Source organism: Musa acuminata, chromosome BXJ2-5 (genome assembly GCF_036884655.1).
Source record: "Musa acuminata AAA Group cultivar baxijiao chromosome BXJ2-5, Cavendish_Baxijiao_AAA, whole genome shotgun sequence".
NCBI classification, from domain to species: domain Eukaryota; kingdom Viridiplantae; phylum Streptophyta; class Magnoliopsida; order Zingiberales; family Musaceae; genus Musa; species Musa acuminata.
The window spans coordinates 45,833,823-45,857,881 of record NC_088342.1 but is presented as its reverse complement, the minus strand read 5'-3'; the positions used below and the strand labels follow the sequence as shown (position 1 = coordinate 45,857,881).

At 38.5% G+C, this 24,059-nt stretch overlaps 4 protein-coding genes across 12 annotated transcripts; 1 reads left to right on the top strand and 3 right to left on the bottom strand.

Moving 5' to 3' along the window:
• The first annotated feature begins 545 nt into the window (after positions 1-545).
• Positions 546-9,356, top strand: LOC135586545 (E3 ubiquitin-protein ligase RGLG3-like). Of its 8 annotated transcripts, none has more exons than XM_065109934.1 (13): positions 546-847; positions 2,626-2,856; positions 4,825-4,909; positions 5,003-5,179; positions 5,263-5,376; positions 6,420-6,517; positions 6,604-6,680; positions 6,751-6,856; positions 7,806-7,933; positions 8,023-8,185; positions 8,259-8,315; positions 8,628-8,718; positions 8,871-9,356. In XM_065109934.1, exons 2-12 carry the CDS (start codon positions 2,662-2,664, stop codon positions 8,709-8,711), a joined length of 1,284 nt encoding a protein of 427 aa, XP_064966006.1. In that variant the 5' UTR covers positions 546-847; positions 2,626-2,661; the 3' UTR covers positions 8,712-8,718; positions 8,871-9,356. The 8 variants fall into 8 exon arrangements, with proteins under 8 accessions (XP_064966006.1, XP_064966007.1, XP_064966005.1 ...); XM_065109935.1 differs by having other exon boundaries at positions 546-928; XM_065109933.1 differs by having other exon boundaries at positions 547-816.
• Positions 9,357-9,378: 22 nt separating this feature from the next.
• On the bottom strand, positions 9,379-11,677 carry LOC135613028 (probable receptor-like protein kinase At1g11050). The gene has a single exon (XM_065109932.1). The coding sequence runs from the start codon at positions 11,506-11,508 to the stop codon at positions 9,607-9,609; it is 1,902 nt and encodes a 633-aa protein (XP_064966004.1). The 5' UTR covers positions 11,509-11,677; the 3' UTR covers positions 9,379-9,606.
• Positions 11,678-14,392: 2,715 nt separating this feature from the next.
• Positions 14,393-22,573, bottom strand: LOC103986384 (probable magnesium transporter NIPA4). 2 transcript variants are annotated; one of them, XM_009404385.3, is made up of 9 exons: positions 22,137-22,573; positions 20,093-20,149; positions 19,284-19,374; positions 19,045-19,205; positions 18,798-18,925; positions 18,576-18,713; positions 16,396-16,488; positions 15,010-15,115; positions 14,393-14,931 (listed from the first exon to the last, which is right to left on the bottom strand). In XM_009404385.3, the coding sequence occupies exons 1-9, from the start codon at positions 22,309-22,311 to the stop codon at positions 14,825-14,827; spliced, it is 1,056 nt and encodes a 351-aa protein (XP_009402660.2). In that variant the 5' UTR covers positions 22,312-22,573; the 3' UTR covers positions 14,393-14,824. The 2 variants fall into 2 exon arrangements, 1 of the variants encoding a protein (XP_009402660.2); XR_010487174.1 differs by lacking the exon at positions 14,393-14,931 and adding an exon at positions 17,352-17,481 and having other exon boundaries at positions 15,068-15,115; positions 22,137-22,454.
• A 176-nt stretch (positions 22,574-22,749) lies between these two features.
• Positions 22,750-23,817, bottom strand: LOC103986385 (uncharacterized). The gene is made up of 2 exons (XM_009404386.3): positions 23,114-23,817; positions 22,750-23,048 (listed from the first exon to the last, which is right to left on the bottom strand). The coding sequence occupies exons 1-2, from the start codon at positions 23,695-23,697 to the stop codon at positions 22,973-22,975; spliced, it is 660 nt and encodes a 219-aa protein (XP_009402661.2). The 5' UTR covers positions 23,698-23,817; the 3' UTR covers positions 22,750-22,972.
• Positions 23,818-24,059: the final 242 nt, after the last annotated feature.

The following is a 24,059-nucleotide window of genomic DNA, read 5'->3' as shown; positions in this document are numbered from 1 at the left end:
ATATTAGGTTTCTTTCCTATTACAATTCTTTTTATTCTTCCAATTAATAAAAGTTCTTTGGTTTATTATATTTCTTATATATATATATATATATATATATATATATATATTATATAACGAAATACTTAAGTTAAAGTTAATAAGATTATATTCATCAAACTCTGAATGTGAGATTAAACTTCAGAATATTATTGATCAGTTTTTCTTGTAAATGTAGTTGAAACAATACACACAATTAAAGGGTTGGCAAATTGTTGCTTCAAATATGCCCTTTTTTGTTCTCAAGTCATCTTAAATAATACTATAAGTATCACGATGACTTGACTCCGATTACCACCAAAAATTGACCGAGTCAATTAGAACAATAGTTGATATCCAACCCGTTAACTTTGACCAATAGTGTCACCAAGTGGCTTCTCTCAGGCAGGCTCTGAGGGACCCACGTCAGGTCGGTCAACCCGTGGGGAATATTTGAGGTACGTTTATACGGACCCGACGCCGGTGGGGTCGGCTTCCCAAATTCTCTTCTCTCTTTGGACGGGGCCTGTGGGTCCCGCTCTACTAGGTGGCGACAGCTGGGCTGGGAGAGGCGGCCGAGCCACGACGTCGGGAGATCGGTCTTACCCGGCGGGCGACTCGGGCTGCACTACGCTCACCCGCCGTGGTCCCACCTCGAGCCCTCTACCGGCGGCGATGCGGTGAATTTTCTCGAGGTTCCAGAAGCACTGTGTCATGGAGCCGTGAGCAGAACTCGTCAGCCGCTAGGGAACAGTAAGCGGGGACGGACTCTTCCACCGACGACTCGGAAGCGAAGACGTAAGTCGACGGCTGTAGGATTTCTTTAAGGGTAATCTGTTCCTCCTCTGCCGCCGCCTTCGTGGTTCTCTTTTCTTGCGATGGTACTGAGATATTAGCGGCAGCCACTTTGGTAAGGTGGCAAAGAGCCGATTTGGATGTGTTCAAGATTACTGGTTATAGCATGCGGGCTTCTTCGAATCGGCTCGTTTTCTTTTAATGTAGTCTTTTCTCGAAGAAAATTGGAATGGTTTCTTTTGAGCTGTTACAACTACTGCCTTCTCCTTCGAATGAAGCAACCCTAATATGTTAGAATTTACATTTATTGAATTTGAAAAGGTTGTGTTTTTTTCTCTTGTAAGCTTAATAATCTTGAATAGGAAGATGTGTTTTGAATGCTTAAATTCTGGCTCATGTGCTGATACAAAAAACGAGTTCAGTTGCTTTTATACATCCTGTTCTCTTGTGTTGTGGTTGCCGCCCCTTGAGAATCAGGTTTAATTGGTTGGAAACTGTAGGATCAAGTACCAATTTGTATAGTATCTGGACTTTAGAATGTTTTCTTCCTTGGAAAAAAGGTCTGATTCTACTTTGGTTTTCATGGCCTATCGTGGTTCTTCAACTCCAATTGGATGGATTTAAAGGAGCAAGTGGTAAAGTTGTATGACTATGTAGAACAACAGTCACCAAAGACAGATTGGTAACCCTTTAAACATTAGCTAAAAAACATCCACCCCATGGAATAGTTGAGTTGGTGTGCTTAAGATTGTAAGTCATGTAAAATTCTTGATAGGCTAAGAATTTCTTTATTCAATAGTATTATATAAGTATGTATCTTTATGGATAAAATACATGCTTGGTACACTAAAAGGTTTGTTCAGGCTTATATTTGTAGGACTAATTAAGGAGTCAAACAAGTTGCTTAGACCTGGATTCAGAATCTAATTGTTTTGCAATCAGGAATAATGGAGGTACATAATAAGTTGTTCATTTTCTTTCATTTGTCCAGTTATCATTCATGTACACAAACGTTAAATACTTAAACATAGATCTTCCTGTTTTGCAACTTTAGGTTGAATATGATGTTTACACAGAACTAGAGAATGAGACCATGTACGGCTGACTTGGAGCATTTTGCATGAAGCTTGAGATGTTGGTCTTGTTTATTGTGAAGTTTTACTGAATATTTCACAAGCTTCTTTTGTGGTGGACAAAATCACATGCTTGACCGTAAATCAATATCCTTGGGTTCAAAATATAAAGCTGCATATGTAGAGTCAGTTCTCTGATCATCTCTTTTAGGTTTTATGCCACCTTATCACATTATGGCTACATACTTCGAATCTCTCCACTTAACAGCCACACATGCATTAACTGTATCTAGGCAGAAACTCTTGTGACTTCCCTAAGTAGACAACATGGTCACACGTGCAAAATATGCACCATGATTTTGGTGCCTGTGTTCCTTCTTTTTCATTTAAAATTATCATTGTTGTTGTTCTTTTATTTCATAAAATGAGGGTCATTGTTATATTACTTCGATTTCTATATCTTTAGTTTCTAGACCTCCAATTTGTCAAAATGGAAGTTGTTTCATAGATTTCGAAAAGAAATTTGAGGAAAAAAAGTTTCTGGTTTTGTTGCTTGTGTAGAATGTTTGTAGAACAAATTATGATACAGATTACAGACTATAGTGATACAGGGACTCCAGGGAAAGATTGAATGATCATCTTTCTTTTTGTAGAAAGAAATTCCTTTATTTTCTTCTTGTTTCCTCCATGTGGTTACCGCTGCTGACATTATTTCTTTTTCTTTTGACATCGAGTGCAGATTAATTGAAAGGATGTACTGTTAGATTCTAGCTATATGGGCAACACAAATTCTGCTGAAGGGTCCTCTCCTTGCAAATATCCTTTGCCATCTACTCGCAATTATGCTCACCCATCTTCTTACAGAAATCCTCAGCAAGCTCATTTTACTGCTGGGAGTTCATTTAATAATAAAAACCAAAATAAGCAGCAACCAGCATTTATAGCTGACAATTTCAGCTCGCTTGAAGAGGTGAATTACTTTTTTCCTCTAGTAGGTACATAAAAGAGTATATTAGAAGATTGATTGATTTCTGCACATCAGTTTTACCTGTCATTAGCTAAGTCTGGCATCTGTTTAGTAAATTATGTTGCTTTCTGATAAAAAGGTTTTGGTTCTTATATTAGAAAGCACTGCACCTTATTTGCCCATAAGTAGCCATATGCTTGTTTTGTTTCTTCTATATATAACCAGTCATCACTCCTTAAATTATTTTAATACTTGGCATTGCATTTGGCAAATTTCTTTGAGTTTAGTCACCCACTTGGCTGATTGTTTAAGAACTTCAAGTTAAATATTGTTTGGTCTCAATTATTCTAAGTGTTCTTTTGTTGCTTCAGTCATCCAAGAACTTCGAATATATTTAGATACAAATAATTCCTAGGTCTTGTTGTTGCTTCAATTCTCACACTTTATTGCTTGTCTATGAGCCAGGTTCGCAAGGTAAATTTGTTCGCTAGTACTTTTGTTGAGAATTTTGATGAAAAATTTTACATATATGCTGTCCATTTAGCTCAAAGCATGTTTATTTTGGTGTAGTCTATCGATTGATTCTCACTAGCATCTCTTAATCTTTTGAAGATCACTCTGTCACAAGAAGATTGGAAACTTTTAATGAGCTATTAAGTGTTGCTATTCATATTTCTTGAGAATTTCCTGTCACAAATATCTTTGAGATATCCAGCTTAATTATAAGATTTAAGCAAGTCTTGGATCTTTAGGCTGCCATATTAATCTAAACCTAGAAATCTCAAAATTTTCAACTGATTATGAGTTTCATTGAAGTTTTTAATCCAGAAAGTATTTAGGTTCCTATAATGAGCATGGAGGATCCTTTAGATATAGCTCTTTGTTTTTTTTTTAATTAGAATCTTGGTGATTTGACATTTAGGTGTAGCCAAATAGTAAAACTCCTTGTATTTTCATTCTTTGATGTTTACGATCTACAATTACCTTTTAACAAACAGATCCTGACTTTTCACAAGCACACAGCAAATCAAGAATGTTCTTCCCTATAAATATCTAAATGTCAGCCATCTGGAGGATAGCTGTTGCTTGAACCCAATTTGACAGTAAGATGGTCAGTGACCAGGCAGAAATGTGTATACTGAGGTAGAGAGGAACAAGAGGTAAACAAGGAAGAAAATTTAGAAAGAAGAAAAAGTTTGCTTGCCAACAAGAAACAAATGCCTTTCTGCAGCTGAATTTCATGCTTACATGATTCAAAACTGATTCTGATCCAATCTTAATGGCCATTATATGTGATCCAATCTGTCAAGCCAACGTAATTTATGCCTGATTGCTGCCTAAGCATATGATTACAAACAATAGGATTTCTTATCATCCAACTGATGTTTGGGTTATTGCCATACATCTTTTAGGTATGCATCTTGGCTTCTGATTTTAATAGCTTATGTAAGTTCATTACATACATAGTTGATGATCCATGTCCTATTCCCATATGCTGCACACTTCTTGATGATTATTTTTGCTATATCCCTTTGATCGGCAGTTTTTACAACATTAGAATAGCTAAGAAGTTTATTATTACAAAAGGTACATGGAGATTTTATTCTTTACAAAATGTAGCCATGCCCACGGCATGCAAATTTGAATTTAGTGATAGATAACATGCAGCAACATATCTGAATAATGGTTATCTACGATGCATGTTATAATGTAAAAGCTTGTGGAAGGATTATTAGTTCTAACATCTGTGTGATTGTTGGGCTGCTTCTCGAAATTTTTACAAGAATTGAATTTGTTGGATGACCAATCGATTACTGAGAATAATTGTTGGGTGAAATCTGAAAAAAAATGCAAATATATTTAGATTAACAGTTAGTTGCAGAGCTTTGCAATTTTGTTAATTTAGCCATCAATTACTTCATTAATTTATATATTTCCTACCTTAATGCTAAACATGTTCTTATTCCCTAGGTTATTTCTGCACTAAGAGATGCTGGCCTTGAATCATCAAATTTAATCCTTGGTATTGATTTCACTAAAAGCAATGACTGGACAGGTGTGCTTTAAAGGGTTTCTGTACATCCAGAAACACTATGATACTTCTACATCAACTCAATTTTTAAGATTGGATATATTTTTCTCCACATAGTTCAGAGGGGGGATCATTGCTATTTAACAATTGTAGGAAGGCATTCATTTAACAGAAGATCTCTGCATGCTATTGGTGACACAACTAACCCCTATGAGCAAGCAATTTCTATAATTGGGCGTACTTTGTCTCCTTTTGATGAGGATAACTTGATACCGTGTTTTGGATTTGGTGATGGTTAGTGTCCTTTGCTACAGCTTTGGTCACTGATTAGTTAAATCTCCCTCCTATTCACACATTTTCCTTCTTTTTTTATGTAGCATCTACACGTGATGAATTTGTCTTCAGCTTTTACCCTGACCACCGTCCTAGTCATGGGTTCGAGGAGGCTCTTTCACGATATAGAGAGATTGTTCCACGTTTGACTCTCTCAGGTTATACTCTATTTATCCTTGTTTCTTTTCTTTGCATTTGTTGGAATATTTTGTTTCTTGCATGCATTGTTGAGTTCAGTTTGAATGAATTATTATTTTTACATATTAAACGACAATGAATAATTGTACATACTTATTGACTTTTTTTCGTTTTTATAATTGTCTTAGAGGATTATAAATTTTAGCTGTCAGTATGGGGTTAGTTGTTTATGGTTTTCTTATTTGCAGATTGTGGTGTTACATGTTCAAATCTTTGGAGTGTGATATGTGAATTTCATCATTATCTGGATCTGCTGTCTAGTTTAATGATCTTTTGTAATTTGTATTCTTAGTATAATCCGATTGCTTGGATCAGATCAGTGTTGATCTGAATTCCATCTTGTCCAATTGATCTCAATCCTAAAATCCAATTGTTCAACTGAAATACAAACCATAAGCAATCCAATAGATAAACAAAGTTCTTTCTAAAGAAGAAAAAGCTCTGATCCAAAAAGTCAATCTGATATGATTATGTATTAATATTGTTTATTTGCATTCTATATCATTTCTATTGTCTAAAACTTTAATCTTTTTAGTTTTTAGTGATAGACATATTGTTTAAAATTATTAAGTAATATTGCATAGCATTTTTTGAAGCAATTGATTGATCCTCAAGTATAATCAGCTATCCTAGTGAGAAGCTAGTTGAGATATATAGATCATGAGTTTGAGAGATACTAGATTGAACTCTTTCTTTCAGAATTTTGATGGGATCATGAGCTAATTATATATTTCTGTTATTCTTTGGCCGATAGTAAATATCTTGGTTACTAATTAATTCATTCTTTATCCTTAAAATTAATCTACAATGGATTTTCATACTTAAAAAGTCTCTTCAGTTACTGGATTAAATTATTCTCTTTTGTTTCTTTTCAGCATTCATAAATTTTGTGAATATGTTACCATGTTGTATGATACTAGTTCGGCCCAAAATTTAATGGACTAGAAATGTCAAAATTCCTTTTTGTTAATATGAGTTCATTCTACGATAACAAAATTTTCAGGTCCAACATCATTTGCACCACTGATTCTTGCAGCAATTGATATAGTAGAGCAAAGTAATTGGCAATATCATGTTCTTGTAATCGTAGCTGATGGACAGGTTTGGATATTACCATACAGAGGACTTCTTCCCCTTGCTGTTTCCTTGTATTATTGTCCTTAATATTTTTTGCCATCCTCTAATAGGTTACTAAGGGTTCAACCTTACCAAATGGTTTTAGTCAACAAGAACAGGCTACTATAGATGCTATAGTTGAAGCTAGGTAAAAGCTGACATTGATTTTTTGTCGAAATTCTTCTTTACTGCAACATTCTGAAGCATTTAATATCCAGCCATTATCCCCTTTCGATAATTATGATTGGTGTGGGTGATGGACCATGGGATGCTATGCACCAATTTGATGACTACGTTCCACAACGGTCATTTGATAACTTTCAGGTAAATGCTTGTCGAATATTGTCTTTAATGTCTAGCATTATTGTAAAGCGAAAATGTAATTGAAAGTAAACTGTTTGGTAAGTATAAGTCACAGAATCTTATAAAATGCGACCACGTCACAACCAAATCGCCGTATGACTGCCAAGGTTGTTGTACCATGTTGTCCATGATGCTTAAGCCCAAATTTTAGTGGTGGGCTTACCAAATCTTCTACACAAATTCTACTCCATCTCAATCCTATTGTGGGACAATAGGGGCCTTGCAATTTTTCACTTGGAAAGGCTTGATTTCCTCACCATGAACCAAAAAAGCCTACAATCATTCTTATGTAGGTGGCTAACAGGAGATTAGATAGACACAAAGGTCATGTTATTATTCCAGAGTTATGCTATTATTAATCTACATACAGTAGAAGTCAGCGTATGAGAATGATGAAATTTCACTCAGTTCCTTAATAATGCCAGAACAATCCCCTTAATCAGGACAGGCTATTACAGTCTGGTCCCTTGTGCTATAGTATATACATATATTCTGCTTGGTCAGACAATTAGCCTTTACCTTTAATTTCATGTGCTTTTTCAAAATAACAATTCTGTTAATCTTGAATTGATAAAGAGAGTTTGTTGATCATTCAATTTCAAAATTAGTTTTCTTAATTCTATTGGTTTGTTAAGGAAATTCTACTTTTATGTCTTGTTAATTTGACTATCATCTCTTACTAAAAGGAAATTCTAGTTTTTTGGTCATAATATTTTGATAATTGTCACTATTATCCTATTGCCACAAATTGCTATGTTCCTATTCTACTTTTATGTCTTGTTAATTTGACTATTATCTCTTACTAAAAGGAAATTCTAGTTTTTCGGTCATAATATTTTGATAATTGTCACTATTATCCTATTACCACAAATTGCTATGTTCCTTGCTCTTATCTCATTGACTCATGCAGTTTGTGAACTTCACAAAGATAATGTCTGAAAACATGCCAATGACAAAGAAGGAGGCAGCATTTGCACTTTCCGCCCTCATGGAAATCCCACTTCAGTATAGAGCCACACAAGGCCTAAAGCGTAAGAAGTAAGACTATTTAGATATTCATATATAAATCTGGAATTGTCAACATTTAAGGGATAATGTTGTTTCTTGAGTGTAACAATGATTTGAAGATTACTAAAAATGCACAGAAACAATGAGGGAAAAGCCAGTTGGGAAAAGCCTCTGCCTCCTCCAAGTGCTGTTGTCGATCATGACAATGCAAAATCGTCAAAAAGTTCCCATGGACATGCGAAATACACCAACCCGGATGAGTACAGCATCCCCATGGAGCGAGTATGTCTTTATCAGTGATTAGATTTTTAGAAAGTTGCATGTACCTGAGAATGTTTCTCCTGCTTTTGTCCAGGCATGCCCTATTTGCCTCACAAATCCTAAAGATCTCGCTTTCAGTTGTGGTCATCTGGTAAGTGCTTTGCTAAACTACATAAACTGTTATGTCTTTTATAATATCCTTCCAGATTATAACTAGTATACATACAAAAAAGGTTTTTACAGAGCCCTCTTTCAAGAACCACTTTCGAAATAGACTTATTTCGTATTCCAAAGAAGCTGTGGGCTATTTGTAGAATCTTATTGTTTTATCTGAATCTAAAAGAGAGAATTTCTATTTATCCTTGACGCACAAGGGGGCTTCTAATGAGAATGGATTAATGACAGAGTCCATTTAGAAGGAGAATGTCTAATTGTTTTATCTTTGCTTTCTTTCATGATTTAGACTTGCAGAGACTGTGGTACAGCGATACCCACATGCCCAATCTGCCGGTCACCCATTACCACACGCCTAAGGCTATTTTCCTGATAGCAAAGTGAGTTTGCTCAGCTTGTTAGTAGTGCTGCATTCCTTCTATATATGACTTTGAAGGCTATCATTCCTGTGATCAACTTGCAATGGTGTATACTTGAGTCGCTGCATTCACCATATGATCCTGACGGCTATCATACCTCATGCCCTTGTTAGGTCTGGATTTGATGGATGAGTGAGTGCAAGAAAACTGCTCATGCGTTTCAGGTTGTTGCAAGGTGGGAGATTATTTTGTTGGCAAGGAAATATAATGTAGAGAATTGACAAGTACTGTTAAGTGGGATTGCTTTCTCTTCATTCACCTGCATGAAGATTGATGATGATGTTCCTCCATGCCAAATAGATTGAACAATAATGTTTGATACAACTAATTCATAACGATCGCGCACGAAGAATTCCGAAGATTGTTTGCTTGTTCTTGCAAGTTTTAGTTTGATACTGCTAAAAGGCTAAAATTAGGTTGAAGAAATGTATTCTTAGTTATCTACCCCTTTTAGATTAAAGATTTAGAACACTGAAGTCTTATTGTTGAACTGCATATTGTGATTGCTTTTAGCAAATCCTGTATTGTTATTATGTTGTCGATTTCAAGCTGTTGTTACTCTTTATATACTTGAGCATTTATAGATGTTACCTTCGCCATTTACCTTTGACAAACATCATGTGTTAAATGATGAATAGCTTTTATTTCTATCTATTACTGATGAATAAACACATTTGAGGAGTTCAAAGTCTGTCATGCTAAACTCGAGATGATACAGTAGACAAGTTTCAGTGACAGGATTTACATAGAATCTGCCTCCTGCAAGTGAAAGCCATTCTTCTCTTTCTTTTCTTCCCTTGAATTGGCCTTCAATGTGCTCCAATCCTGAGTGCGATAGAGATGGAGGAGTTACCTGAGCATGTCTCCTGTGTCGAGACGAGGGCCACTGAGAGTAGGTGAAGCGGTGAAGGTGTTTCCTTCGCCGAAGACGGAGCCATGGGCGAGGGCTAGCGGCAGCGGCCGGTCTGGTATCACCGGCAGCTCGATGTCCCCTTCCAGCATCTTCAGCGCCTCCATTATCGTCGGCCGGAGCGCCACCATGACGTGCGCGCAGAGCACGCCCACCAGCACAAACCTCTCCATGATCCCCTTGGGGTTGGAGTTGCCGTCGCCGTCGCCGTCGTCCCTCGTCAGCGCCGCGTCCAACACCTCCCCCGCTCGCCCGGCCTTGATCAGCGTCCACGCCCAGTCCGTAACGAGCACCAGGTTGGACGCCACGGACGTGTCCAGGGCGCGCCGGCCGCTCATGATCTCCAGCACCAGCACGCCGAAGCTGTAGACGTCGCTCTTCTCGGTCAGCTGCCCGTAGAGGGCGTACTCCGGCGCGAGGTAGCCGTGGGTTCCGGCGACCCGGGTGGTGAGGTGCGATTGCCCCTCCCTGCTCTGCCTCGCCAGTCCGAAGTCGGCCACTCGCGCCCTCATCTCCCCGTCCAACAAGATGTTCGTGGATTTGATGTCCCTGTGATAGATGGCGGGCTTCACCCCGTAGTGCAGGTAGACCAGCCCTTTGGCGACGTCCAGTATGATGGTCTTCCTCTGCGGCCATGTCAGGGGCGCTCTTCTCCCGGAGTCGCCATTGGCGCCCATGCTCGAGCCGAAGATGTGGTCGTTGAGGTTTCCGTTGGGCATGTAGTCGTAGACCAGGTACCTCTGCTTGCCCTCTTCGCTGTCCTCTTCCGTGATGCAGCACCCCCTCAGCGGCACCAGATTCCGGTGCCGCAAGTGGCTGATGATCTCCACCTCGTTGCGGAACTCCTCGTCGCTGTCGTCTAACCCCTCGAGCACCTTCTTGACGGCGACCAGGCTCCCGTCGGAGAGCGTGCCCTTGTAAACGACGCCGAACCCGCCGCGCCCGATGAGGTTGCGCTGCGAGAAGCTGGCGGTGGCCTTGTCCAGCTCCTTGATGTCGAAACAGATCGAGCCGGTGTTGGGCCTGAGGTACAACCTGGAGCTCCTCTCCCAGGCCGCGGAGTCGCTCATCGTCTTCCTTTTACGACGGGCAAGCCACAGGAAGAGCCCGAGGGAGCCGGAGGCGAGGACGAGGGCGATCGCGGCGAACACGGAGGCATAGACGGCCGCGGAGTGGGAGCTGGAGGAGTCGTGGTCGGAAGAGGAGGGGGAGGGCTGTAGGAAGCCGAACATGCAGCCGGCGCGGGGGTCCTTGGGGCCGTACCGGTTGACGACGCCGGCCGCGTACAGGATGGTAACTTTGAAGCAGGTCGTGTCGTCGGAGGTGTTGCCGTTGACGGCGCTGAGCCGCGAGGAGACGTCCATGCCCGCGTTGAGGCAGTTGCTACAGCGGGAGAGGTCGGTGAGGTCTGCGTCGCACGCGCTGTCGAGCTCGGTGGCGTTGCCGAGCCGGGCGGTCCAGTCGGCCCGGGTGTACACGCCGGCGCAGGTGGTGACAAAGGTGCTGGGCGAGGGGAAGCAAGCGGAGACGATGGAGGAGGGGAGGGAGAGGGGGGGCGCGGAGAGGTTGGCTTGCAGATCGGCGAGGCAGGCGGCGGAGGTGGCGTCGTCGGGGAGGCGGAACAGGCCGGTGTCGCGAAGGCGCTGAGCGGCGCCGATGCCGTAGACGCTGAGGAGGCTTTGGCAGCAGTCGCTGTGGTTGGTGTTGGCGGCGACACAGGAGGAGGAGTCCCAGCGGTAGGTGGAGACGTACGTCAGGTCCAAGGGGCAGGTAGCCGCCTCCGCGGCCGGGGCCGCGGCGGAGGCCAAGAGGGAGAGCAAGAGGCACAGTGATCTCCACATCTTTGCCGCCTCTCGTTCTTGGACGAGGTAGCTTGGGAAGAGAAGAGTTGGGATACTTGCAGGAGGAAGACGAGGTCAAATGGGGCGGGCGATGGTTAGTTGGTCAGACTTGGTGTCTTCTGGGAGATCGAGCGGCTTCATCGAGAGAGCGGGGCAAGTGGATGCAATGCATCCTCCAATCATATTAAACAACGTTTATAAGAACCGGCAGAGGGCGTGTCCGCAGCTTAAAACAACGATTCTTAGTTCACACTTTCTTCACATGCAACGAGAGCATTGGACAGATATGTATATATATATATATATAATGAAGAATATTCAAAGGGTTTTTAGGTCCGGAGAGGGAGAAGTTGGAGATGATGAGAGTAACCAGGAAGAAGAAAGGGTTTGCTCGCCAGGAAGAAAGAGTGGCATGGAAATGTCGGGCGAGGAAATCTACACGGTGCCAGCGTGGCGATCGAGCCAAGTTTGAAGTCGGTGAACTGCCGGTTCATCGTACGTCGCGTCGGCACGGCAGATGGGTGGGTCCCATGAGGGCCTCCTTGCTTGCTCCAATCACGTGCATACTTTAATTAGTAGTGGGTTCAACGAGAGCAAAGCCGTCAAATCCTTTGCTGTCGCCACCCTTCCGTCGATTAAAAAAGAAGATAGAAAAAAAAACAGATCAACCTCCTCGAGATTATCGTCTTGGACAAATTATAAAAAAACACAACCTTCAGATTCTTTTATTTTTATAGATCATTCATTCCTTACTTTATAAAATAGAAATTAACACATTAGCTCTACTCCGCCTCCCCTCCGTGTGATCACCCCGTGTCTATCATTATCCTAATATTATTAATTTTATCATAATATTATTAATTTTATTAATAAAAATATAAAAATAAAAGATAAAAAAATTAATGTTTCAATTGATGATGGCGAACGACGACGACCGCAAGTGATTGTTATGGATGAGAAGAGCAACAACGAGAGGTGAGGGTCACTCTGCATCTGTGTTATGCCGACGCAATTGCTGAGTGATCGAGTGATAAAAGGGTCACTTGACATCTGTATTAGGGTCGACATAGTTGTCGAGTGACGAAAGGGTCGTCGATGCAAATGCCCAACAATACTACTCTATATCTGCATCGACGTCAACTCAGTTACTAAGCAATGAAGGGGACGTCAATGCAAACACCGAGCGACGCCAATGAGATCATGATAACGAGATCGATTTACCTCTAAACACAGACTTTAAATAATCCTAGTCATAGGTTACTCGAGAGGGACATCGAGATAATCGAACAAACTAATGTGTTATATACATGTCCATATGATGGAAGGGCTTAGTCTCATAGGTACTCATGTGGTGACACTAAGGATATAGTACATATGCTTATTGGAGAATGAGTTCATTGATTGATCCGCTTACGGAATGTTAGATGGTTGATGATACCTCATTGTCAAATAGTGATTTCGTCATCCTAATTATGTATTAGATCCTTAGACTTGAGACACTAAGAATATTTTGTATGAGTACTCCACTCTTTGATATCAGACTTATAGATTATGAAGTTTCAAATTTAGCACAATCGTTCATCGGGAGTGGTAGCCAACCTTACAATGACAATTAAGTGTCGATAGAGGATCATCACCTATCGATGTCATTAGAGGATAATCCATTTGAGAATATCTTAAAGGAAAAATAGACCAATCAATTATTTTATTATTATATAATATATCTATAAGGATCATATTAAAATATAAAAATTAAAAGGATCCCAGGTTGTTTTCATAAGTTATTAAAAATAATGATTCTAAAAAATAGTACAATACAATAAAAAAAAGTTGAAATCAATAGATCAAAATGATGTTACGAACTCATTGAATTACCGAGTCTATTATATAAACATGACTCAAACGATAATATTGAATGATATAATGGTTAGACTTGTTGTGAAAGATTTTACTCATAAAAATGCATTGATCATAATAAGATTTTTTATTTAAGTGAACCAATTAAGAATAATCATGACATCAGTATCTCATTATGATCTTGAGTTATATCAATAGATATGAAAATAATTTTTCTGAATGGAGATCTAGATTTATATAGATTAACCTAAATGATTCACTGAGAAAATAAAAAAAATATAAATTTTGATATGAAAATATAAAAAATCTATTTATAACCTTAAAAAAGCCTCTAGATAATGATATACAAAGAAAGTTCACTTTGTATTTATTAGTTAAAGAAGTAATTTGTAGGAAAAAATATTAAGAACTATATTATTGTATTAAAAGCTGATTTTATGTAATAAAAATATTATTGCATCAATAACTACTTATCAAGTTTTATGATTGTGAAATTTTATCTCAGAACTTAGTATACTCAAACTCAATTACCAAGTTACTAAATATATTTTGTGATATATTGTAATATTTTTTTTCTATAAGAATAGCAAGTATGCTAATAGTTATATATATATTATTATATAAAATACTTGATAGTTAAAGAAAAAAAAATCCAAAAATAATTAATATCAATTAAGAACTTAAGTTTCACTATATCGATTACTAATCCATTCATTTAAAATTTACAATCTAAAGTGTTTTTAAAAAAATATTTTTACAATTGAATTTGTGAGTAACTTATAAAAGATACGAAGATGCACTTACAAATCGATAAAAATTTTCTGAATGATATTAAAAGATACACATCATAAATCTAATTTATCGTTATTTAATTTTAATTTTTGACATTAGAATATTTTGTATAATAATAACATAATTATATTTTTATGCTTACAAACGGACAAAGGCACATTGATAATAATGGATGTGACGGACAAGTGCACAATGACAACAACAAACAATAGATGAAGAAATGACTAAGAAGCCATGGGCCAATAATAATCACATCTTTTAGAAAATAAAAGATACTATTGTAAACATAGTGCAATCTTTATCACAGGCTGGCCCCCTTCGAAGGAAGGCCGATGGATCAAAAAGTACTCGTCTTAAGTATCTATATTTATCCTAAGAATCATTATCTATAACGAAGTTGTGCTCCTCATTTTTCGAATCATTTTTCTAATCCATGCTTCTGCATTGTCTCACAAGAGCCAATTTTCTAAATAATTGAAGATGCATTACATGTATGTTAAAATGTGTCCCCAAATGTGCTTATCTGTGTATAGTGGCCTAAGTGGGGGTTGAACACTATGCTATTGGTTTGGGAGCCTAAAAAATCTACAGTTTTCCATGTAAAAAGAATGCAAGTTCATCCAACTCTGCTCGTGTAAAATGGATGATGAGGTGCTGTTGCAGCATGTCATGGCAGCCGAAAGGATTCCTGAGGCCGGAGAGGAGTGCCTTCAGGGAGATAGCCATCCTCGTCGGCATGTTTTTGGAGGCGGCCGGAGGTTGATGGCGGTAGACCTGTCAAAGAAATGTTACATTAGCCAAGACAGATCGAAAAGATTATGATCTGATTCAAACTATGTTTATGGAACTTACCATCAGCCATGTCCTTAGTCTCGTGGAGAAGAAATGTCCCGGAAAGAATTGTGATGAAGCCACCCATCTCTGTGACGATCTGTGTGGGATCTTGTCGATCCCAATCCTGCCAGAAGAAGCATAAGATTGTCCGAAACACCATTAATTCATCAGACCACCTTCAACATTAACAGTGTCAACAACTCGAGTCGGTCGAATAATTTCACAATCAGAAACATTTAGAGTCTCGTCATTTTCATGGAATATATAGGGTTGCTTTCAGAATTAAATATCCATTTGGTTGCATTCAGATTACACAAACTATTGCACATAAAATTGATTATCATTCAGTGTACGGCAAATCCTACAAATCATAGGTTAAATTTACAATATCAGATGATCAGATGTGTTGCATTAGTAGTGGTTGTAGTCTTTTCTTGCAAATCCTATTGGCAATCAGGAAAGGTTTCAAATATTTGCAGTGATAATAGTAATAGATCTGTTCATTAACATGAAATACAAGACTAGTTACTCATAATTGCAAACAGGAACTATATCAAGGATACAGGGTGCACACTGTCCTTTGATTTGAAAATAATTATTATCCTATGAATGCAAAGAAACATAATTACAAGATTAATTCATATGAAGAAAAAAAATGACACTAGCCTAAAGACTTTCTTGTCAGTTTTAATTTTTAATTCTTTCCATTTCTGTTACTCACTTTCTTCTTCTTTTTCCCTCTGATTTATATTTATGTGTTATCTTCATCTCGTTCTGTTGTGCTTAACTAACACAATGGAGTTTTCTCATCAAATTGCCTTTCGATTGCACCAGGTATAAAAGGATGTTGTTTGCATCAATATCATTGCAAAAATATTCCATTTTGCTCAGAACTTAACCACAAGATAATCCGCCACATGTTTGCCATTCTGGCTAGAATTTGATTGAAATCTTCCTTCTTGCTATGATACTAAAGGACACTCCTCTTCTTTCCTTTCAACTGTATCTTGGTAAATTCAAGGTCTTATTAAAGATATACATGCAACTATGTCTTAGTTGCAACCTCATGGTTTAGTAATTTAACGCAATCAAACTCATAAAAGATATAATACAAAACAAAAAGGTAAATGAAAAAACATGTAGACAAATATTAGTTGTTTGCAATTATGTACGTTCTTAGATGAAAAGCCAAAACACATCCAGTATCTGAACTATTCTCAATATTGAGCTCCACCTTTTCTCCCTAAACAATTTAGACAGGGTAAGGATGATTTATTGATGCTTACTTCATTTTTCAACTGTTATATTTATGTAATGTCATTATGCAATAATGATTAAACCACAATCATTTGAATGACAGAATCAGACAACAAAGATGCCAATAAGTCATATAAGAGTAGTTACCTTGAACATAATCACACTAGCCAAAATGGTTAATGATGTAAACATCACATAGTATATGGGTGATACAACAGCTGTGTTAAATGTATCAAGTGCCTGAGAACAAAATTAAGCAAGGACAAAAGTATTAGGCTTCAGAGAGAACAAACTGCCGGTAGCTGAAGATGAAAATAGTTGTATTTTAAATTTCTAGTCCATCATCAATTAAACAACTATTACTGGTACATTTGCATGGTAATTAAGCTAAAATGAGTGAACAGGAAGTTAAACTGCAAAAGGTAAACAATAAACAACAACAGTTACATGCCAGCTGGGCATTAGGTCTCTTATAAGATACATCTAAAATCACCTTAAAATCCACAGAATACTAACACAAACAATTGCAAAATTATGCATAATAGTTTGGTGGTTGACTGTGAATTTGATGTAGACCATTAAGAAAAGCTACCATAGGAATGTCTGGAAGATTATTTGATACAAAAAGAAGATCGAGAAGAAGTTTCAAAAATAATTTCACATGCTTTTTCTATAGGCTGTGATGTGGGACATTTTGAAATTGTCCTGCATTAGGCTGTGACATTCTACTACTAATCCGTTAAATTATTTTCAACATTCAAAAAATTGGCATAAAGATCCTGTGCTACTAGCCTAACAAACTGCGATAGAACACTGAAACAGATATCTACTTGTTTTAGCATGAATTTGGCTTGTCTCAGTATGAACAACTTCTTTGTTTTTCAAGTTTTTGTTGTCCCATACTAAGAAGATTAAAAGCTACAAAAACTCACATAGCTGAAGCTTCAACCAAAGAGATACTTGAAAAAAGCTAAGAATCTAGATATCATTGTCATTAGCTATATGAAAGACAGTTCGCTAAAAGGAGAACTATGTGCTGTTTTATATCATGGGAAATCGAGAAACACATTTTTGTTGCAGTCAATGGAGAACATTTAACTCACAAGGCAAATAGGCTAGCACTGCATGGGCATTGTTCTCCGGTAGTCAAAGGCCTCACTTCAGCCTTTAGTAATATAAAATTACTGGTACAACCCAAGACAACGAACTTGCATTCTTGTTACACATGATGTCCTGTTGCCAATTACACAGGAATATGATTTTATTATGAGGTGGAATTCTAGAGGAAGGTTTGCAGAACATAAGGGTAGCCAAGTTAGTAACACCCAAATGTGAAGATGGAATTACAAAAATTAAGAATATGGTTGGTTTCTACAAGGAGATTCTGGAAGTCAGCTGTCTTCGGTTCATGGTTAAAATAATTGGGTTAGTGGAACTCAATATAGTTAATTAGGCTAAGTTTTCTTTTCTTTGATTGCTGAAAATAAATGTTGTTTGGTAGATAATGATAGCTTGTCTGTGTGAAAGTTATCTAACTAGAGGTAGAGAAAAATAAGAAAAGGGTCATGTTAAGGATAGACAGGTGACATGAAGAGACGAATGTTAACTTATTCCATCTTCTCCAAATGTTTATAGTATCCTGTGTCAGCTGGATTAGCTTGTGTTGACTGAATTACAGTGTAACTCTATCGTGTTTTGCAAGATAAACCACCAAATAACTTAACCTCCAGATAAAAACTACCTTAAAGCTTAACTTGGATAAGAGAAAATAATATTTTGTAGCCGATATAATTTTGACAAACAATTAAAATGAACAAGGCCCACATAGAAAAAAAAATTGTCAAGATATGGTTACACTGACAACTAGTCTGGTTCTTTGAGAATAAGGTAGCGTGTAATACACAGTTCATAGGATTGGCCAATATTTAGTTGATCCAAATATGGATTGCGAAATTCACCATTAAAAATCAGTAAGGTCAGATCTCCTTATCATTAAAGAAAATATGAAATATTCATCTTTAGTTATACTCAAAAAGTCAGAATACTTTCATGTAGCTTGGAAATAGCATACCAGCATTTCAGCATTTCATATTGTTAATATAGAGTATAATGTAAGTTGTTTAAGTCAGCACAAAACTTACTGAGCAGAAAAAGAATCAATTTCATAATGCCAGCTTAAGTCTAGGAATTGAAGACCAGTTCTCAAGGTTTTTTTTAATTTCTTGTCAGATAAAATGTAGGAAAGCATCTAACCACAAGCATAAAATAGTGAAAATTTCTTATATGACTAATGTAATACGGCCACATTGACAAAAGAAAGTCTGTACCTTGTTCAGATAGTTCATTTGGGTAATGATACATGCAATTACTATGATCATGAATACCCAGGTTTGGGAATAAACCAACTGGTTCATTCCTGAAAATGTCAACTTCAGAGCAATTCCAAGAGCCTTAACACTCATAACCTGCTCAATCAAGAACAAGAAGAACATGTATTTTTCTTTCATAGTTCAGAACAAATATTAAAATATCAACCATAAGCTTCATACCGAGAGAGACCCTACAAGAGAGCAAACACCAATATAGACCATTATATGTGTTTGCCCATATCGAGGGACAAAATGGAATATAAGCATAAAGGCTGCTACAAGCACGGTTGTTGCATACAATAGAAAAGCTGCAGAGAACATGAACCACATCTTAGTTGTTTTTATAAGCACTCCAATAAACAAATATATGGAAATATATGCCTCTTTGTTTGAACTGAGAAAAAGAAAGAGAAAAAAAGGTTGGTACCTGGTTCAGTTGCCAAATCCCAGACTTCCGTTACAGACACGATCTCACGCTCCTGAGGGGCATGGAGAACAATTGTTGTGGATCCCACAACACAGAGAATGCAGCCAAAAATGCCAAATATATGTAGCCTTTCCCTTAAAATGATATGTGCAAGTACAGCACTGTGGAAAAGAATACTTTGTATATATTAACTGGATAAAATAAATCAACAGATTGTCTCATGTTATTTGAGGTCATGCCTGATGATTATGCTAAGAGCACCAAGAGGAGTGACCAGAATAGCTGGAGCAAATGCATATGCTGCAAAGTTAGCAACTTCCCCAACAACCACTGTTGAATCAGACAAATTTTTTAGTTCTCATTCCTGTCCCTATGAAAAAGCCGTTACCAAATAATAAACCAAGAACACTTGAGGAATAATAGAAAACAAAGATGTTTTAAGTTAAAAGTATCTTCTTGTACATTGCAACTAATAACGACATATTATAAACATTTTAATGATATGAAATTTGAGCCCCATCTCACGGAACATAAGAGCCTATCCTAAGTAAAAGAGAAAATAAATGTTATCAGTGTGGAACAGATGCCAGATGCAACCTTCTCAATCCCATAGACTTATACATAAATAGAGCTCAATAAAAATTGGTGACAAAGCTCCTCTCAGAATAGAATAATGATTCAAGCCTCTGAGAAATTTAATTCTAACATCATAAAATTTAACATAATTTACATCAAGCACTGTAATACAGAAAAAATTATTAGGCAATGCACCTTTTGGATCTGTTAATAAAATATGGACAGAGTTCAGAATAGGAAAAGGTAGCTTCTAGAATGATACAGCTAACTAATAGTCATACACTTGAAACTTATGCAATATCATCTAGAGGGCTCAATATGTTTGAGATAAGACATAGGAACCCAATTTTTAGCATCAAAGGTACTCCCTATGCACCTAAATGTCCCAAAACCAATTAAGAAAACAGAAACCAATGACCGTCACCAACAAATTAAAATGAAAACTTTCTAAATGCAATCGGTAAGTACTCACTTGCTATCATGCCTGCCCACCACAGTGGTTCATACAAGTATGCATAACCACCTGCTCCTGTTGTGAAGTAAAAAAACAACAACATTTAGAAGTTTTTGATAATATTATGCAACTAAAGAATAAGAAAGCAATCATATAATTGCATAAGAGAAATGACGAAAGCAACTATTGCAATTTAATTATGCCGAGTAAAACTAGATACAGGTAACATGCAGCAAAAATGTGAGTCCTAGTACCATCATCACCAACATGACAATCATACTCCAATATTTGTATCCGTAATATTTTGATCGAGACAAAGAGACACAAAGTTACAACAGTCCTATAGCCTTATGTGGCAAGAAATGTCCCCTGTCTGGCTAAGAAATGTGAAGGACATAATTTATTCTCTAATTTGCTTGATTCTATTCTAAATAATCCATGTAGGAATAACAAGAAAGAAGGTTTTCTTATTCTGGACAAATATACCTATAAATCCCACTATGTACTTCTTGCAACAAGTTCCCCAGGTTGACAAGTCGCACTATCTACCACTTGTGACTCTTCCAGATCCATGATTCTGTCTTAGAGCTATAGAAGAACTGTCCTCTCTCTAAGAAATTGAAACCATTCTTTTTGTCCCAAGATGTGTTTAATTTCCTCTTCTAAGTCAAACATTACTAAACAATCATGTACAATCGCGTGTGAAGTAAAAGTACACCACTTATATGCTTTTTTGTCTTGGGGAAGAACTTGTGCAAATGTAGCTCTAATAAAAAAAGGGAGGGAACTCAAATTAGAAATCAAGCAAGTGGAAGTTGGTTGATTAGAAGCGTCCAATTATTAAAACAAAATTGCTAGTTACTGAAAATGCAAACAGCACTGTGATTCACAGTTAAGGTGGGATATTGTTGTCAGTGCCTCAGTGGTCAGAAGAGTTATCTTCATTCCAGACTATAGGCATATGATGTTTTTATAGAACTGACTTTAGATGGTCTTGCAGAATTCTGAAATTAGAAGCAAGAGTAGGTATTAGAATGTCAATGAAACCTATAATCTTCAAATAGACGTGTATTTTTAGTTCCTTGATTTGAATAGTCAGATTAAGAAAGACTGCATTCAACAGAACGACATCAACATCATATCCATAATCCTATTTCAAATGTGCTTCACACATGGAGAGTTAAATTCACAAATTTTTTAACTGTTTCTCGAGCATAATGCCATAACCAATCATTAAAGGATTAATTTCACTTCATGGGCATAATCGCTGATGCATATTTGCACTAAATTATCATATATGTAATTTGTAGATTCAAGTCTTGGTGTTATGACAACTGCTAAGATTGCTCTCTTACAACTTGGATGACCAGGCTTTGTGTCATAGATATCACAACTTTGCTAAGAATGGTAAGATTGCATATTTTTAACACTCCTCAGACCCTGCATCGGTGTCGTCATATTCCATGGTTTTTTGAACACTCCTCGGGCCTATCTTTTTAAATTTTTGAATATAACATTGCCTTTTCTATTTATTTATATATTTTTTCACATTCTATGGTTTTTTTCCTTTTGAAAATACAACCCATTTCAGTTTGTGATGTAGAATGGAATTTCAGAAACACAATTAAATTGCTGATATCTACTACCAGAAGCATTGTCCAATATGATCTCTATGAAACAGGCTTCCTACATCCTTTTTAGTCCTCAAGCAGATCTATTTTCCCAGATTTAGCTTCATAATTGACATGTGGCGTCGTTAAATCTATTAAAATAAAATAAAGCACCGATTTGCGTTTCTCCAGAAACAACATATCACCGGCATTACACAGTATAGATTGCCGAATAGCGTATGGAAAAAGAATGAAAGGCACCTGAAAACAGAGAAGAGGGAAGAAACAAAGCATGTTTAACAAAGAATTCGATGTTGAGTACTCAAAACTGCACAGTCCTTACAATATTTTCTGTTTTGAGTACTCGGCTTGTTGATCTGTTGATTGTAACACCGATTTCTTTGTTAAACATGCTTTGATTGCAGAGTACAAAAAATCGATACTTTTCTGACCTGCTCTGACACCGGAAGCGGCAGCCTTCTTCAACCCCTTCTTCTTGACGATAAAACTGGCACCGATGAAGAAGCTCGAGGACAACGCGAGGACCAAACCCTTGATGTTATCGGAGGACATGCCGCTATCCGACTCAACCCAGCTCCCTCCGGACGCCGCGGTGGCGGGCGCCATCCCGAGCCAAATCAAGAACCCTAGCTAGACCACCACTACCTCCAGTTCCCCACCCGTCGGCTCTTCGAGATCGCCCATGGCAGCGATCGGCGGGCGGGGATCCCCCGCCACTAGATCCGGTCGCGTGGCCGGTAATGCATGCGGCGGATCGATGTCTTCCCCCTACCCTCAGATCTGGCGGCACTGGACGGAGTCGCGTGGACAAACTACCCGCAGAGAGAGAGAGAGAGATTAATTGAAGAGGATTGGAACGGAGGACCGTGGAAGAACGAAGAGAGTCGTCGCGTCCAGGGAAGGAATCGTAATAGAATACCAATAAATGAGACTCGAAGTATCACCGGAAGCGTGTAAGTTTTGAGTAATCGCACGCGAGCGCAGTTACGAGTGACTCTCTCGACGAAACACAGAACGGGTACGAAAAGGGTATGTGTCGCTCGGGTTCCCTTAAAAATATGAGCAATTACATGAATCGGATCAAAAGCACGCATCTTGATGATTGGACTCCCCGCCCACTCTTCATGTGGATGGTCAAAATAAGAGTGGACTCAAGCTCATGATTGACTTTGAGAGTCAACGAGCAAAGAATTTTACCACATAAAGGGTGGAAAGCTAATAAAAGGGGGACTTCAAAGCAAGGGACACAAAAGTATTTAGCATTCCTTCAACAGTTGCATCCTCCATTCTTCCTGGATTTACTTCTGCTCGCCTGAAAGAAGAAGGAACAGCCTCCCTTTCTCCTGCAACAACAACGGCTCAAGATCATCACGCATGATCTATGAGAGAAAAGATTCTTCAGGTTTACCTGCTTGTGTTGCCCGAACTACTGTTCTTACAGTGTTCGCCATCGTCTCCCTTTGTTGATGAAGGCTTTGGCATTGTCCTGGAAGCAGATCCGGTGATTCCAGACCTCCTCCTTCCGCCCAGGGATACTGGGAAGAACATCTTTAGAAGGACTGCTCCATTGTCGACGCTGCGGCTCTTCCTCCAAGCTCCTTTCGTCGCCTGGTCCGTCTTCCTTCTCTCCTCCCAACTTCTTGATTCCTGCTGCGAGAATTCTACGCCATCGGTTTGGTTCTCCTGCATGGCGGTCACGATTCCAGGTAGCTTCACCAGATCCCTGAGCGAGAGCTCATAAGCTGCCACCGGCGCGTCCTCGACGTCGTGCACATGCTCTTCCGAGCCCAAAGAAGCGTTCTTGTCATCATCATCATCACCATGGCAATGATCGGCTGGATCTGTTGGGAAGGTTGCTTTCTTCTTCCACTCTGAACTCACCATCCATTGGTCTACTCCATGGCCATCGGAGTCGCAGAAACGGCCATGGCCACCATTGGTTTCTTCATTCCATGTTCTGAACTCAGGCAAGCCTTGCTGCAAAGAAAGCATGGTGGAGAAACAAGAGGACAGGATGCGTGAGCTTCGACGGGGTAGAGATTAAAAGGAGCGGTGAGAGAGAGTGGCTTTATCATCTGAAGGCCGTAGACACAAAGGTCTGAACTTGTTTCTTTATGCTCCCTTCCAACGAGGCTTCATTTGCTTTATGCCAGGATTTCCGGATGGAACACAGCCAACATCAATCATCTTCTCTCTCATTGCTTACTGCTTCGATGCGTGAACCAGTGTAGCTTGACAGCTACTGTGTCCACGGTGAAGCTCTACCAAATGTGTATACGGCATCAAATCTTGGACCAAACAGGCTGTGTCCCTTCGGTCTTCATGGTTGGCTGTTCCTCGGCATACCTCAGACA